Here is a 17,253-nt window from a genome sequence, read left to right as displayed (position 1 = left end):
TTTTGATGTGCTTTGTCCGAGAGTGTAGAACCAGATTGTAGGTGATGACTATTGCACTTGTGTTGTCGTAGAAAATTGGAGATTCTTCTGTCTCAATCCCATAGTTCCTTAGCTGTTATTGAACCCACAAGAGCTGAGAGCAGCAGCTTCTTGTAGCAAGGTACCCTGCTTCGGCTATAGACGTGGCAACCGACGTCTGCTTCTTGCTAAACCATGAGATTAGACGATCTCCAAGGAACTAACATGTTCCACTCGTGTTTTTCCTATCTATTTTGCACCCTGTGTAGTCTGTATCTAAGAAACTTGTTAAATTGAAATTAGAATCATTCGGATACCACAGTCCCACATTTTGAGTTCCCTTCAAATATTTCATAATACTTTTAGCAGTAGTAAAGTGAGAGAGTTTAGGATTAGCCTAAAATCTTCCACAAACACCAATAGCAAATTGAATGTTTGGCCTACTGGCAGTGAGATAAAGCAAGAATCCGATGAGACCTCTATAGGCAGTGATGTCTACACCCTATCCACCATCATCTTTGTCTAACTTACTAGAGGAGCTCATTGGAGTAGCTGTAGCAGAGCAGTTCTCCATCCTGAACTTCTTCAGCAGCTCTTTGGTGTATTTAGCTTGATTGATGATTGTTCCTTTCTCCAACTAACGAACTTGAAGGCCGAGAAAGAAAGTTAGTTCTCCCATAATGCATTTCAAACCTATCCTGCATCAGCTTGGCAAATTTCTCACACAATTTAGGATTAGTTGATCCAAATGTAATGTCATTAACATATACTTGTACAAGTAGAATGTGAGTATCTTTAATCAATCTAAACAGTGTTTTATTAACAGTTCCAATAACGAAATCATGATCAAAAAAAATTTAGTCAATGTATCATACCAAGCTCTTGGAGCTTGTTTCAAACCATATAAAGCTTTGTCAAGTTTAAAAACATGATTTGGTAAAGTATGATCTAGAAAATCAAGGGGTTGTTCAACATAAACATCTTCATTTAGTTTACCATTTAAAAATGCATTTTTCACATCCATTTGAAAAACTTTAAAATTCTTAAATGATGCATAAGCTAGGAAGATTTTAATTACCTCAAGTCTAGCTAAAAGTGCAAATGACTCATCAAAGTCGATGTCTTCCTCATGTCTGTATCCTTGGGCAACCAACCGAACTTTGTTTCTTATAACTAAGCCATCTTCACTAAGCTTGTTTTTAAATACCCATCTAGTTCCAATGACCGATTGATCAGTCGGTCTTGGAGTTAGATGCCACACTTTATTTCTCACAAATTGGTTTAACTCCTTTTGCATAGCGTTGATCCAATCTGGATCAAGTACTGCTTAACCAATTTTCTTGGGTTCAATTTGAGAGATAAAGGCGGAGTTGGTCATTTCATCCATTAATTGACGTCTTGTCCTATGAGGAGAGTTAGGATTACCGATTATCAATTATAGTGGATGATTCTTGTTCCATCTGAAGTTGGGTCCTAAAGGATTAGTCGTCTGAGTAGATGGCTCTGCGATGTCCAAACTCTCAACATCTTGTTGAAAAGGAGTTTGAACGTCTGGTTGGTTCTCAACCAGATCAGCCACAGGATCAAACAATGGAATCTGTTTAGCTAGAGCTTCATCCTCACACACAAATTCAAGACTTGTCGCTTCTAATCTGCTAGCAAGGTCGATGGGATCAATGAGATTACTTTCGACAGACTCATCACAAACAATATGTAGGGATTCCTCAACAGTTTGTGTTTTGTTGTTGTATACTCTGTAAGCCTTACTTACTGAGGAGTAACCCAACATGATTTCAGCATCTGCTTTAGCATCAAAAGTTGTCAGATAATCCTTCCCGTTGTTATGAATAAAACATTTACACCCAAATACTTTAAAGTAAGATACTGTATGGATTCTCCCGTAAAAAAGTTCATAGGGTGTTTTGTCTAAACGTTTGTTGATTATCGACCGATTTTGTGTGTAACATGATGTGTTTATGGCTTCTGCCCAGAACTTCTAAGGAACACCTGATTCAGCTAGCATAGATCTCGGTGCTTCCTTTAGTTTTTTTACTCTTCTCTCAGCAATGTCATTTTGCTGTAGAGTTCTGGAACTAGACAACTCGTGTCTAATACCAGACTCTTCGAGATAAGAAGTTAGGCTTCTGTTGGTGAATTTAGTCCCCCGATCACATCGAATAGAAATAATACTTAACGATTTCTGGTTTTGAATTCTTCTAAGGACCTTAATCAAATTTTCAGCAGTTTGATCCTTAGACTGCAAAAATACTACCCATGTAAATCGTGAAAAATCATCAATAACTACTAGGGTAAATCTCATTCCTCTTAAGCTCTTTACAGGAATTGGACCAAATAGATCCATGTGTAAAAGTTCTAAGCAACGGCTGGACTGAGATTTCCCTTTACTTTTGAACGATGATCTGCCCTGTTTTCCTAACTGGAAAGCAGGACACACCTTGTCCCTAGAAAATTGTAATTTAGGTAAACTGAACACTAAATTGTGTGAGCAAATGTTGTTGATGGTTTTAAAGTTTAGATGGTTTAATCTTTTATGCCATAACCATTTTTGGTCATTTTTGGCAATCATGCACATAAGGTCAAATGTCTTATTTTGCCAGTTCATTTTATAAGAGTTTCCTATCTTGCTTCCGGTCAGTAAGGTATTACCCTGCTGATTCTTAACTAGGCATTCATGAGTTTGGAAATCAACAGTCAAACCATTATCACATAATTGACTAATATTAATAAGGTTATAACACAGATTGTCAACAAGTAAAACATCACTAATGGTTAGATTACCATGGATAATCTTACCCTTACCCATAGTCTTACCCTCTTGTTGTCACCAAAGGTGATCTTAGGACCTGAGCAGTCTGTTATATCAGTTAGAATCCGTCTATTTCCTGTTATGTGTCTGGAACAACCGTTGTCCAGATACCAAATAGAGTCCTCCAGGCAATCATTCAGAAGTACCTACACAAAACAATATTTACATACGTTTGGTACCCACATTCACTTGGGTCCTCGATCAATGAGTCCCTTAGGAATCCATATTTGATTTATTTTGATGGATTTTCCATTTTGTTTTGTGATTAATGCATATGATTTTGACTTAGTAGGCGTCTTTCTACTAGCCACTGATCCCTTAGCTTTAGAGGATGATTTTCTTTTAAAACTCCTTGACTTTGAGTCAGGTTTTAGATAGCCAGACTTGCTATTTGCATCTAACTTATTTTTCAGCCAGCTAACAGTCGGTGGAACATAAGTTATTTCATCTTTTAAAGTTAACTCCTCATGGATTGAATCAGTTTCAGTGTCAGTTAGACTCCCTTTGACAAAGCTTATTGGCTTAAGCTTGTCAGTTGCTGAGTTTAACTTTTTATAAGATTGGTCTGGGTCATTGCTATCAAATCCTAAACCGGATTTGAATCCAGCAGGTTTCAACACACTAATCTGATATTTGACAGCCTCTCTAGACCTTGTCCAAGCGCTAACAATATAGTTTAACCTTTTGTTTTCAAAAGAAAGAGTTTGAATCTGTTCTTTGAGCATCTCATTCTTAGATGAGAGTTCAACCACTTTATTTTCAGAAACATTTGGTTCAGATATTTGAGATGAAGAGGAGATATTGGTCTCATATTTCGCTTTCAATTCATTAAAAGAATCTGATAACTTCTTGTACTCAATGGCAATGTCATTGAGTGCAATAGTTAACTCTTCGTTGGTAAACTCTTATGAGGAAAGATTATTTACCTTGGATTGATCATCTGCCATCAAGCATGTGACGGCTTCTATTTCACTTTCACTAGGTGAGTCCTCTAAGTCGCTATCGGCCCATTTGGACGTGTTTTCAGCACATATAAGAACCTTCTGATCTTTCTAGTTCTTCTTAGTTTGAAAGTTACGGCCATAGATCTGAATCAGCTTTTCCCAAATATCTTTAGCAGAGGAACAGGACTTGATCTCGCAGAATATATTCATGTTGATTGATTGATATAGGATATCTTTGGCAGCGTTGTCCAAGTTGTTAGTCATCTTATCTTCAGTTGTCCACTCACATCTTGGCTTTACAATCTTTATGGGATCATCGGTAATGACACTCCACATATCGCAATCAAGAGCAGCCAAGTGAGCTTGCATTCTCATCATCCAATAATCGTAGTTTTTTTTCGAAAATAGAGGGATCTCGTTGATGATAGACATGATTTATGTTCTTGATGCTTGAGAATAGAAAGCAGGGCTCTGATACCAATTGATAGGATCGGTGTAATCAATATAGACGGGGATTTAACTATTGATGACAACTTCTGGAAAACGATTTGATAGAAATTCTGTGAGGGATTAATATCTCTTTCTATTCTTCACAAACCCTTACAAACTCTTGAAGCTATTCAAGTGCGGAAACGTTTGCTCAGGTTTCAAGCTACAAACCAATGAGAGAAGGAAAGACATAATGAAAAAGACACAGCAAGTTGTTTATGGATGTTCGAAGCAAATTCTCCTATGTCACCCCTTCTTCCAACCACCGGAAGGATTCACTATACTTCTTTGAATCAAATATAGTTTACTGGCTAGCTAACTGTTGAACAGAACAGGCTCTGTTTAACTTACAATGTTTAAGAATATCACTCATGTAGACAATGTTTTTGATTCTATCTCTCTCTTGAAGATGATGTATAAAATCAGTAAGGAAGTGAGCAAGCAGACAACAATTCGTGAGACAGTGCAAAAAAAACTAGCAGCTCGTCCGTTGTCCTTTGGGATCTTTATATAGAAGACAGGCACCAACGGTCGAATCTTCTGCATTGACACGTGGCGAGCATCCATTGGAAAGCCTCCCATAGTATAATAGTACAGCAGGCTCTGTGCACTAGAATCGTGGTCGTACCGAACTGGTAGAGCGTCGGATATTCTTTTGGACTGGCCTGCATAGAACAATTAGTGGAAAGAATATTTACTTATGTGAAATTCATTCATTGGATGCAACTGGCTGTCGTACTGAACTGCACGGATGAGTGGGGCATGAATAACGTACAGCTAGTTGATCGTGAGTAGACGGATACTAACTTCAAACAGCTGCTAAAGCGAGGCATTAGACGTGCTCCATTAGACTGCCAAGTCTAAGGAAGTTTGACGTCAACGTCTAATAGCGAGATCCATTAGACCACCAAGTCTAATGGAGTTAGACGGTACGTCTAACTATGTTTCACTTCAGACTTGTCTAAAGGAGTTAGATGCCAACGTCCAACTTTCATCTGTTAGACTACACGTCTAACTACGTATCTGTTAGACTGCACGTCTAACTACGTATCACGTCTAATTAGCCTGTTTCAAATCAAGTCTAACTTAGCATATTTTTGATGCACATGCATAAAAACAATTAGACGGTTTAGTTTCATTCTTAATCAAAGTTTTATTAATACATCATTAAAATAACGTTAGTCAAAATAATTTCACCCAACATATTGTACTGATAATTTTGATATCAATATCATACCTTATCATTTTTTTTTTGGTATATAAACAAATTCAATATTTTTAATATTTTGTAATATATTATTTTTGATATAAAAAAAATATGAATAATTCTATAAGAAAAATGTAAAAAACCATAATATTGGATAGGCTCAAAGAAAAGAAAAAGGGAAATTTATTCTACGGTCTTGTTTTTTACTTATATAAATGACTCAATCAAAAAATTCTTAAGAGACTAAACATTTGATTTCACTTAAAACATCTTAAGTAAAGATAGAGGTCGTAACTACTAATGTTGTTCTAACTTTCTATATAATAAAAATACAATTATATTTCAAAATAAAAAAAAAATTATTATACTTAATATCTTTAATTTGATCTTTATTTATTTTACAATAAAATTAAATTCCTGAATGTCCCAACTCGTTTGTCAAATTAATTATCAAAATACACATAATTCAAAACAATACTTAGTCATTGATTGAAACATACCATTTATTTCTTAAATTTTTTGAAATTTAGAAAAATTTCCCACACAATCCTAATCAATTAACTTATTCTTTTCATCAATAGTTTATTTTTATATTATTATTAATTATTTTTTAAAATATATAACTCCTCATTAGATTTAATGAGAAATAATCTCTAAAAAAAATGTAATTAATTAGTAAATTATTAATTAGGTAATAAGATATTTAAAAATAATATATAATCAAAGTCTTTAATATCTTGCACACGTATGCAAGTACGTGCGTGCCGCGTCAGTCGCATATCTTTCTTTTCGAAGTGGGAAGCAGTTTTACAAATTGTATAGATTCCTTCCGTGTCTGTGAACCTTTTATGTCGCCATGGACCCGCGCCGTAATTCCCGACTGAACGATCCGAAGGTACGCCAGGTAGGGTTCTTCGCCCATGGCGGGTTGCCACTGCCACATCAATTGCCCTACAGGACGCAGTCTGATCCACCGGTTCCTTTGTCATCGGCACCGCCGCCTGTTTCCGACGTTTCCCCGTCGGGAAATTCTATTTCCCCTGTTATGATACCTCCACCTGACCACGCTTCTGATAACCTTTCAGCCGCTTTAGAGACCTCCAATCAGCAAACCAAGTCCTTGCGAAACACCGTCGCCCTTCCCATGCCGGAGACCTCTGCTCTTAGGCGACATTCAGACGATAGTAATGCCGCTTCCGGTAGCAACTCCCTGTCTGGTTCTCCATTTGGAGCTTCTCCGTCATCCTGGTCGAGCAGGATGGACGATGGGGAGTTCTCCCAGGATTCAGCGAATTGGATTATTAAACGAAGCAAATCGGGTAAATTGGCGTCATCTTTGCCAACCAGCGGATTTGAATCGTCTGCAGCTCCCGGAATTGACAAGTTTCAAGAAGCACCTGGTAGGCACCTTTTTCATTTGTCCATTGTTTGCTGCTGATCCAATATGTTTTTCAATTATAGCAGCTCATTTTGTTGGTAGAATTATTGAGTAATATCTTCTGACAATCAAAGAGGACTATGTAAGGAATTGTCTTTATGTTTAGAGTTACCGTTATGCTGAAGCTAAGATTAGATGGTACTCTTCTCTAGATGATAGCGTCAAACTTAATGGATAAAATCTTTAATAAACATAAGGGCGCATCACTCTATATACTAAGCTCTCAAGGTCAGAAAATAATACCACTTTCCAAAGTGGTCTGCTCAGACTGTTGCTCAACTGTTAGTTTTAGTGTTAAGTTGCAATCCTAGACCTTTACACTCAGAAAGAGAAAGAAAGGCAATGAATTTGTTATTTTCTTGAGAGACTATGTTATCTCTTACAGAAAGAAGATTCTTCACTCTAGTAATTATTATTTAATAACTGTATGCTAACGCCAAAAGGAAAAGATGATAATTAGGCTACAACTATACATACATGCAACATATTGATCTTCAGATTATGTATCTTATGTTTTTCGAACTGGAACTTGTAATTTATGATGTGGGTTAAAGAAGATGTCAGTTAATTTATTCAATAATATAATCTGGCTGAATTATACTTTCTGAAACATGCTTTATCTTGTGGTCCGACACACTAGATAGCTAATTGAGTATCGGAAGTTCTGTACATATTGCTTTCTACATAAAACGATTAAAACATGGCGACTAAGCATTTTTACCTGAATTGTTTACTCTGTCCATTCCAGAAAAAATCATTAGCATTTTTCTTTATCATTTTTGACCTACAGTGTCTAAGGAAAAAGGCCATGTTGAACAGAGTATAGGAACCAATTTAGTGTCATCAAATGAGTTTCCTTCAAGCTCAGAACCAGTTAAAAAGAAGACAACAAAAGCTGAAAGGCGTGCCCTTCAGGAGTCCCAACGAGCAGCAAAAGCTACAGCAAAAGGTGAAAATTAATTATTGTTTTGTTTTCATCTTTTGTATCCACTGCAACTAGAGATCAGTGTTTCTATTTTCTAGTGCAGAGTAGTTTGGACGACGTGATCATATCTGTGCTTTATTTTTGTATTCTCAGTTCATTTTCTTTCCAAGTGTGTCTTCCATATGTTGAGCCTGATAGGTTAATCTCTTGTAAATTGTTTAGGTTCTCATTTCTTTATTTGCAGCCATGTCCATTATTGTTAGAGTCCTATAAGAAGTTGGACAAATTTGTTGCTGTCTTTCTTTGATTCAGCTGACAAATTCTGTTAGAGATCCTATACTGAAGAAAATCTGAAATTAATTTCAAAAATTCCACTCTCCAGAAGATTCCACCAAGTTTTCTTTAATCCTAGGCATAAAATCAGTTTCCCTCTCTCATCTGTTTGAAAAAAGTGGAAAAATATAAATTGTTTATAATATAACACAATCCAATAATCTTCATACTTTATATATTTGTTTCCAAGAGTCGGTCAGTTTATTTTGTAGACAAGGAAATGTTCCCTCCTGTATAACTTGTGTACATATTTTGTAACAACAGAAAATGCAATATATACCTGTGATAATGGTGGGTGGGTTTTAGTATCAATGATTGGGTAAAGTAAGGATCAAACCTTGTTCAATCTACCCTGAGTGGTAGCTCAAATGGTAAGAGTCTTGAAATAAAGAGATTGAGGTGGGTAGCTTAAGCGGTAAGAGTCTTGAACTTAATAGATTGTGTTATCAAGTTTGATTCCAACAAAACCCACCTTGATTGAAGCGGGGGATCATGGCTGTTAGATGTTGTGCTAGCCTCCTCCAAGGAAAAACACTTGTTCTCAAAAGAAAGGAAAAATAAACATTGTTCAATCTATAAAGAATTGTCCAATTATTTTTTCTTTTTATATTTTTTATGTCGGGCCTGTATGTGACACAATTGAGAATCTGGAATGGAAGGAAAAAATTTCATGGATTTTGGGACTATTTTGTGAATATTCAAAGAACATTGAAATCTTTATGCAATTAGTGAAATATTATATTCCTGTCAGACCGTTAATGAACAGTGATCACAAAATTTGTGGTAGATATGGCTTCATGTGTGTGCTGGTAGCATAAAAAAGGAAGTATACAAATAATAGAATGGGTGGTAAACAAACCTTTTTTAAACTGAGAATAATAGGTTACTAATTAATATTAATAGGAAAATTGGTTATCAGAATGAGGAGAAATGCTTGAGAATTTTTTACTTTGAACCAACTGGTTTGACTGCTCACTTTAAAAATAGTGTGTTTGTCATTAACATCTAGCCCTTGTTTGATCTAGGGTTATTTGAATAACCAGGCGGTTATTCCAAATAACCTTATTCGTAGGTTATTGGAAATTATGTTATTTGGATAAAACACTTTAGGAGTATAAATATATAATGAAGGATATAAAAAAAATATTAAAATAAAAAGAGAGGGCATTTTGGTTGTTTATTTGATTGATGTGATGATTGCTGATGAGAAATTGAGTTATTTGGGATCATAAAACAAGTCCCTTTATGTGCCCAATGCTCGAAGTCTACTCTCTTAGCTATCTTAAAATGCATTGTGCTTTACCCCTGATCAAACATCTCTTCCATTTATTGATCTAGGGGTTGACACCTTCTTTTAGAGCAGAACACATTAAAGAACCTACAGAGAGAGAAGGAGAGAGTTCAAGACTAACTTATTAGTTTCAATGAAACATGATCAGGAACAGTTTTAGTGCAAGGCTAATTTGTTAAAAATTGTCAAAGTCCATAAGCACTATGCTCTTTAAATAGTGGAAGAGCTTATTTTCTTTCTTTGAAAATCTTCTCAGCTTATTTGATGTCTTCCCTTTTTTATGTCCTTGCAGTGAATTCAATGTGGTACATCCATTGTTTATCCTTATCTAACACTTTTTCATGTTTTGTAGATATTGATATGATTTATGTACTAATGCTTTTTTGTTGCCATTTTTAGATTCAAAAAGGACTCCTCCCATTCCTAGAGAAACTTCTGAACAAGTAGGTAAAACTGCAAAGCCACTGCACTCATCTCAGAAACAAGATTGTCCTCCTGTGACATCAGGGATAACTGAGAAGAAAACAAATGAAAAAACAACTGAGAAAGACAAGAAGAAAGATGTACCTCCTCCACGTATGCAATTCGATGATCAAAACCGTGTGGAGAAAGCAAAAAAGAATGCAGTAGTGAAGAAAACTGAATCTAAAAACAGAGTGGAACTATTTCGACATTTACCTCAATATGAACACGGCACTCAGTTTCATGATCTGGTAGTAAAGTTTTTCCAATTCGATCCAGTGCATCCTTCTGTTTACGAGGTACTATTTTTTTAGTATTAGCTGCCTATAAACTTTTATACTTCCCCTTTTTATATCTTTATTTTCTATTTTTTAGTTTTGAAACAAATCGTGTTTTTTGCTATCAAGTTTTTACATGTTGATCATAATCTGGAAAAATTTACATCTATTATGTTATCCTAAAAGCTTAATGATCTAGAAAATAAGATCATGGTTAAAAATTTACAATGGTTTAGAAAATAATCTGGTCATGATCTAAAAACAATATTTATACAAAGTGAAGCAAAAAGAAAAACCATGAAGTTAGCCCAGTGGTAAGAGTCGGCGTAAGAGACTAAAAAGTCACGGGTTCAATTGTTTTGAGTTGAAGCGGTGGTCATGGCTGTGGGGTGTTATACTAGTTCTCCTTAATTCAAAAAAAAAAAAAGTGAAGCAAAAATATAAAATACACTATAATTTGGAAACTAATCTAGAAAAATCTTTGTATAAAAATGAGCCACAAAAATCACACTATAGATCATGACCAAAAAATAATTTAGATCTTATACCAAATGAGATTATTTTTTCAAATTTTGGTTTTGAAACAAATCATCAGTGGATCCTTTATTAAATAAATGAAAAGTGGCATAATATCCTGAACACTATCCAGTATGTAATCTTATTTTCCTGGGATTTTGTTCATATAGTTTACACCCTACTTGTGCATCTTCCTTTTTGGAATCTCTGCTTAAAATCACAATGCTTGTGTTATGGTTCATTCAATTTTCCAATTGCCTTCTTTGGCATAGGAACTTCTAGTGGTCATAATTATGATTTGGGGTCAAGAAAATTGTGTTGGTTAAGAGCAATTGGTGTTGAGGCTGACAATCAGGCCAATGAAAATTTAAAAAGCCTATTTGCAAAATGGTATTTTGTCCTGATTATGATTCTATTGAAAAATAACCAGTTAAAATTGAAAATGATATTTTGGTTAGTTTGATATAAGATTTTTTCAAGATCATGATCTAACTAGTGTGATTTTTGTTATGTCATCTAGTATACAAAATACTTTTTATAGAATGATTGATCCAAAAAAGTATAGTTTTGCTTTATTTGGTATAATTTTGTCTGACATAATAACTGTCTAAAAGTTTTATCTCTCTTGTTTGGAATTGGTGCATGTTGTTTGCACTCATGTAATCACAATATAATATTATCAAACTTTCATTCTCAAAAGCTCTATCTTCTACATGGTATTTGAGCGTTCTTGAACTCTTTCTCGGTAGTTTCGTCACTTCAAAAACTGGACTTCATATCTCGGTAGAATCTGTCTCCGTGCCTCCTCAGATTTCTTCCAACATAATTTGTCCAAAAATCATCACTTTCGCTTCAGAAAGCTACACTCCAACATTCAAAGCCACTCGCTGAAGTGAAAAATGCTATCAACATTTCATCATCTCGGCAGCATCTTCTCCGCTCTCATAGCTGCCCAAGGCTCTTCCCCTTCCTCTGTCCCTGTCGCCGCTGCTCTCTTGTTATCGCGGCTGGAAGCCTGCCTTGTCTGATGTCCTGCTGGAAGCACTACGACAACTTCTCGCTATTAATCCCAAGCTGCGGCAACGCACCTCTAAAATTAGCGGTAACAGCCCCACTGCCGCAACGCCCTTCAGCAGCACAATCAACTCCAGCTGCCCCCAAAGCTTTTAACACTCATTTAGATACATCTAACGAGAAAAATTGGATTGTCGATTTAAGGGCATCAGAGCACATGGCAAGAACCTATCTCTGCCACAGATTTTCATATACGTCATTTGTCCACCGTTCGCGTGGCTAACGGTGCATTCGCAGGAGTTCTAGGAACCGGATCGGCTTACGTAATGTCTAACATTTGCTTAAAAAATGTTCTCTATATTCTAAATTTTGATTACAATCTATTGTCAATTAGAAAGCTTTTTCTTGTTTTAAAATGTCTTATCAAATTCTATCCGGGTGGTTTTGAATTTCAGTACACAAGAATGGGGAGGACAATTGTAAATGTTAACTTGTGTTCGAGACTCTACATCTTGCAACCTAGCCTACCTATAGAGAATTTTTCAGTTTTTTCAAGTACTTTTTCAAACAAACGTGCCAAAATAACATTGTGACATCGTTGACTTATTTCCCAGTTTATTTTATTTGGCTAAACTACTTCCAAATATATAATCGAACTACTACTTCTTTTCATTGTGACACTTGCCAATTTGCAAAACACACTTGATCCTCCTACCCAAGATACAAACCCTCTGAACCATGTCATTAATAAATAGCGACGCGTTCTTAAGAGACCAAAGGTCACAAGTTAGATTCTCATTTAGAACACCTTAAGTTGAAGTGGATGTTATGATTGTGGGTTTATGCTAGCCTCCTACATTAAAAAAAAATCAATTCATAGCGATGTGGGGATCCGCCCACACTAAATCTTTAAATGGTAAACAATGATCTTTATCGACGATTACACTCGTCTTACTTGATTCTGTTGAATGAAGGAAATATTTGAAGTTTGTCGAATCTTCACAGACTTCTTCATCTTAATCCAAAATCAATATCAACCTCCATCCAAACCTTCGAAACTGATATCAACGTACACTGTTCTTAATCGAAAGGCAATGATAGTTAACACATGTTTACCTCTGTTACCTACACCTCGACCCTTTCAATCCATTTCTACGCCATTTTCGCAATCTTCATCATTCTCTTAACAATAACTGACGGCTTGGTTCGAAAATTTCTCAATCTCCATCATCGAGAACGGTTTCTCTCAATGCCAAGCCGATCACACTATGTTTGTCATGATTGCTTCAAATAAAAAGACCACAATCTCATTGTCTACGTTGATGACATTGTTATAATTGGGGGCGATAAAGAAGAGAATTGAAACTTGAAAGAGTTTATTATCAGCTGATTCGATACCAAAAATTTCGGACCCTTCAAGTTCTTCAAAGTAATGGAACTTTGCCTAATTAAATAAAGTGATCTCCTTGTCCCAAAGGAAGTACACCATAGGAAGTACACCATAGATCTTGAAAGGAAGTCGACATGCTTGGATGGCCTGCTGACACCCCAAGGAGTCAGTCCACAAACATGGAAATAAAAAGGACGATTCTCCAACGGACAAAGGTAGATACCAACGAATCATGGGGCGTCTTCTGTACTTATCTCATACTTGTCACGATATTGGCTTCGTAGTGATTTTCTTTAGCTAATTCATGAATTGTGCCTTAGAACATCATAAGAACACATTTCAGGATACAGAGACCTAAAAGGCTCCCCAGGAAAAGGTCTCATATTCACAAATAAAGACGACAAGTCTATATGTGTGTTCACCAATGCCGATTGAGTCGGGACATTACCACATAAATCCATCTCCAAATATTGTTTGTTTGTATGGGGCAAACTCATCACGAGAAGCAACAAACAATTTGTTGTCGCTCGTAGCAGTGCCAACGCCGAGTATGGTTTTCTTGCACTCGAAATCTGTGAATGAATTTGGATATGACGTATCCTTAAAAAGTTAGAATTGTCTCATGATGGACCTATTCATATGATGTGTGACAACCAAACCGCAATTAGTATTGCAAATAATCTGGTTCATCATCGTAGAACCAAACATGTTGAAATTTATCCATCACTTCATTTCTGAGAATGGTCTATTTTACCCTTCTACGTTATATCACGCAATCATGTGGCTGACATACTTACCAAAGCTCTCAAGTCAAATTTCGAAGAACTATGTGGCAAGTTGGGCACTTTCAATATCTATTACCCAACTTGAGGGAAGTGTAGAATTATCTATATCCTCCTTGAAATTGGTGCATCTTACTTATACTCAAACATTGCTTTATTTATACTGAAAGTGTTGCTTGTTGTCATTGCTTTACTTTTATTGTACTCAAATGTACTTTATATGCCACACATTACTCATATAATCACAAGTTCATATCATTCAATAATATTATCACATTTTCACTCTCAAAAGCTCAATCTTCTACATGTTCGTATAGTTTACACCCTACTTGTGCATCTTCCTTTTTGGAATCTCTACTTAAAATCACAGTTCATGTGTTTTGCTTCATTCAATTTTCCAACTGCCTTATTCGGCGTAGGTGCTTTTAGTGGGCATAGTTATGATTTGGGGTTAAGAGCAACTGGTGTTGAGGCTGACAATCAAGCCCAATTTAAAGAGCTTATTTGTAAACTGATATTTTGTCCCGATTACGATCCCATTGAAAATCACCATTACTAATTTTGAAAATGATATTTTGGTTAGTTTGATATAATAATTTTTCAAGATCATGATCTAGATTATAGTGTGATTTTTGTTAATTCATTTGGTATAAAAATATTTTCTAGATAATGTACTATTCAAAAAATTATATTATAAAATTTTTCTTCATTTGGTATATTTTTGTCTGAATTTCTCCTTGGTTAATGATAATAGACACAATGCAAATAGCTTATGCAGCTGGTCAGCATAATTTATTAACTATCCAAATTATTTTCTCAATTTTTGGCAAAAGCATGGAGATTTTTTTTAATCATAATCAATATAAAAAATTGATAAGAAAACAACCCAAAAATTGTCCCACAACTCAAATGCCAAGCTAGACCTATATTACCGGTTGCTCTTTTTTTGCAGGAATAATCCATATTAAAATCTGGAGTATATGATTGATTTTTGTTTTCAGGTTGGATTAAAGTATTTGGCTGGTGATATAGTTGGGAGTAATGCTCGATGTGTTGCAATGCTCAATTCCTTCAGCGAAGCCATCAGAGACTACTCCACGCCACCAGAAAAAATTCTTGTTAGAGATTTGACAGCAAAGATCAATAGTTACATTTCATTCTTCATTGAATGCAGACCACTCTCAATTAGCATGGGGAATGCCATTAGGTTCCTAAAAGGTCGAATAGCTAAATTACCATTCAATTTATCCGAATCAGAAGCAAAAAACATTCTCTGTTCAGATATAAAACGGTTTATGAATGAAAAGATAGTTCTAGCAGACAAGGTGATAGTCGAATATGCTGTGACAAAGATAAGGGATGGGGATGTTATTCTTACTTACGGTTCATCAACAGTAGTTGAAATGATTCTTCTATACGCACACGAGCTAGGGAGAAATTTCCGAGTTGTGGTTGTGGATTCAAGGCCGAGACATGGTGGCCGAGAATTGATGCATAGGCTGGTGTTGAAGGGTCTATTATGTACTTACACATGTATAAATGCTGTTTCACATATCATGCATGAAATCACCAAAGTATTCTTGGGGGCAGCCTCGGTTTTGTCCAATGGAACTATTTACTCTGGAGTTGGGACTGCTTGTGTTGCTATGGTGGCACATGCATTTGATGTTCGGGTTTTAGTTTGCTGTGAGGCATATAAGTTTGTTGAAAGGGTACAACTTGACTCTATTTGTTATAACGAGCTTGGTAAGTAGTATTTGTTATATTCAAGGCATCTTTCGAAAAGTAGGTTATTTAGGTAAAAAGTCAATAGGAGCAAAATAAATAATGAACAAATATTTGTTTTACAAAAGAAATAGATGATATTTTGGTTGATGATTTGAATAATGTGTTTCATGTTTTGATATTAAATTAGTGATTAAATTCAAATGACTCAGATTGAGTGAGGCCCAAACCTTCTCTTCTGAAACCTTGTCTTCTTGCGCTTTAATATGTTTTGCATGATTTGCAGGAGATCCGGATGTTATTTCTAAGGTTCCTGGAAGAAGGGATGTAAATTTTCTGGATGGTTGGGCCAATAAGCAGAATTTGCAACTTCTGAATTTACTGTAAGCTTTTGAGGAGTTTATATATATATGCAAAGTTTATGTGTATATATATTTTCTTTCCATGTTAGGTTTACTTGAATATTGTTATTTTGTATTGAATCTATAACAGATATGATGCAACTCCTTCGGATTATATCTCTATGATCATCACAGAATACGGCATGGTAAGTCTACCAGTTTCTTCTACTTTTGTATGGTGGCATTGATGTCTCATACTCAGTATGTTTTACTACCAGCTTTTATTTTGGCACATGCTTTTAAATGATTTCGAAAAAGTTACCTTTGTTTATGTTATGCTTGCCAGAAATAATAAGTTTTAGAAATTAATCTGGATAATGATACCAATTGAAGGAAAAAATTATACTTAATCTGGATCATAATTTAGAAAAAATCTTTTAACAAGCAAAATTACTTTTAATTTTAACTATTTTTCAATGCAATTGTGACAAAACATAAGTAACTGTGAGTCTGTGATAAAGTATATTTATTTTTGTGCATCATAGGGTTTTTGCCTAGTTAATACTGCGATTTATTTGCTGCAGGTTCCACCTACCAGTGTGCCTGTTATTGTGCGGGAATATGGAAGGGAGCATTTGCTGATATGACATAGTTTAAACTATTTTAACTTACAAAGAAAAATATTAATTTTGGATGATAATTACACATGCATAACTAGCCAAATTTTTTTTACAGTGCATATGTTTTTCTTCAACTTTAAATCAGGTGGTGATTGGGCTCGCATAAAACACTAGGAGCTTGTGTGATCTTGGCTTATTTGGGAAATTTTTGGATTATTTGAACATATTTGTTTATTGTAAAAATATAGTTTATTTGGATGATTTGAATAAGATGTTCAAAATACTGTTTGTATTTAATATTTAAAATATATATTATATATGATTTGAGTGAATATTTAAAGACAGTCTCAAATAATTAAATAAATTAATATCTTAATTTGTTTCTTTGGGATAAGTGGTATTTTTTAATGTAAAAAAATGAGAATAACTCACTAGGTAACTTATCTAAGGTGAAAAATGGGTGTTTAAGAATACTAAAAGTTATGAATTCGATCTATGTTTTATGTTGTGAAAAAAAAAATTATGTAGGTAAAAAACATTCAAATATTTAAATTGTATAAATGTCTGTGTAACACTTATTTTTTATCTTGAATTTATAATTTTTAAATAATTTTGATTTAACTAATTATTTTAAAAAATATTTCTTGCATGGG

At 34.9% G+C, this 17,253-nt stretch overlaps 1 protein-coding gene across 1 annotated transcript; it reads left to right on the top strand.

Moving 5' to 3' along the window:
* The first annotated feature begins 6,299 nt into the window (after positions 1 to 6,299).
* On the top strand, positions 6,300 to 16,942 carry LOC124919651 (translation initiation factor eIF-2B subunit delta-like). The gene is made up of 7 exons (XM_047459953.1): positions 6,300 to 6,885; positions 7,714 to 7,872; positions 9,872 to 10,233; positions 14,916 to 15,660; positions 15,926 to 16,022; positions 16,132 to 16,186; positions 16,565 to 16,942. The coding sequence occupies exons 1-7, from the start codon at positions 6,342 to 6,344 to the stop codon at positions 16,625 to 16,627; spliced, it is 2,025 nt and encodes a 674-aa protein (XP_047315909.1). The 5' UTR covers positions 6,300 to 6,341; the 3' UTR covers positions 16,628 to 16,942.
* The last annotated feature ends 311 nt before the right edge of the window (positions 16,943 to 17,253 follow it).

The sequence above is a fragment of the Impatiens glandulifera genome, chromosome 1 (assembly GCF_907164915.1).
Source record: "Impatiens glandulifera chromosome 1, dImpGla2.1, whole genome shotgun sequence".
NCBI classification, from domain to species: domain Eukaryota; kingdom Viridiplantae; phylum Streptophyta; class Magnoliopsida; order Ericales; family Balsaminaceae; genus Impatiens; species Impatiens glandulifera.
This window is presented reverse-complemented; position numbering and strand designations above follow the sequence as displayed.

Coding starts and splice junctions, on each gene's coding strand:
- LOC124919651 (XM_047459953.1), top strand. CDS start 6,342: ATGGACCCGCGCCGTAATTCCCGACTGAACGATCCGAAGGTACGCCAG. Junction 15,661..15,925: donor TATTTGTTATAACGAGCTTG/GTAAGTAGTATT, acceptor CATGATTTGCAG/GAGATCCGGATGTTATTTCT. Junction 16,023..16,131: donor TTGCAACTTCTGAATTTACT/GTAAGCTTTTGA, acceptor AATCTATAACAG/ATATGATGCAACTCCTTCGG.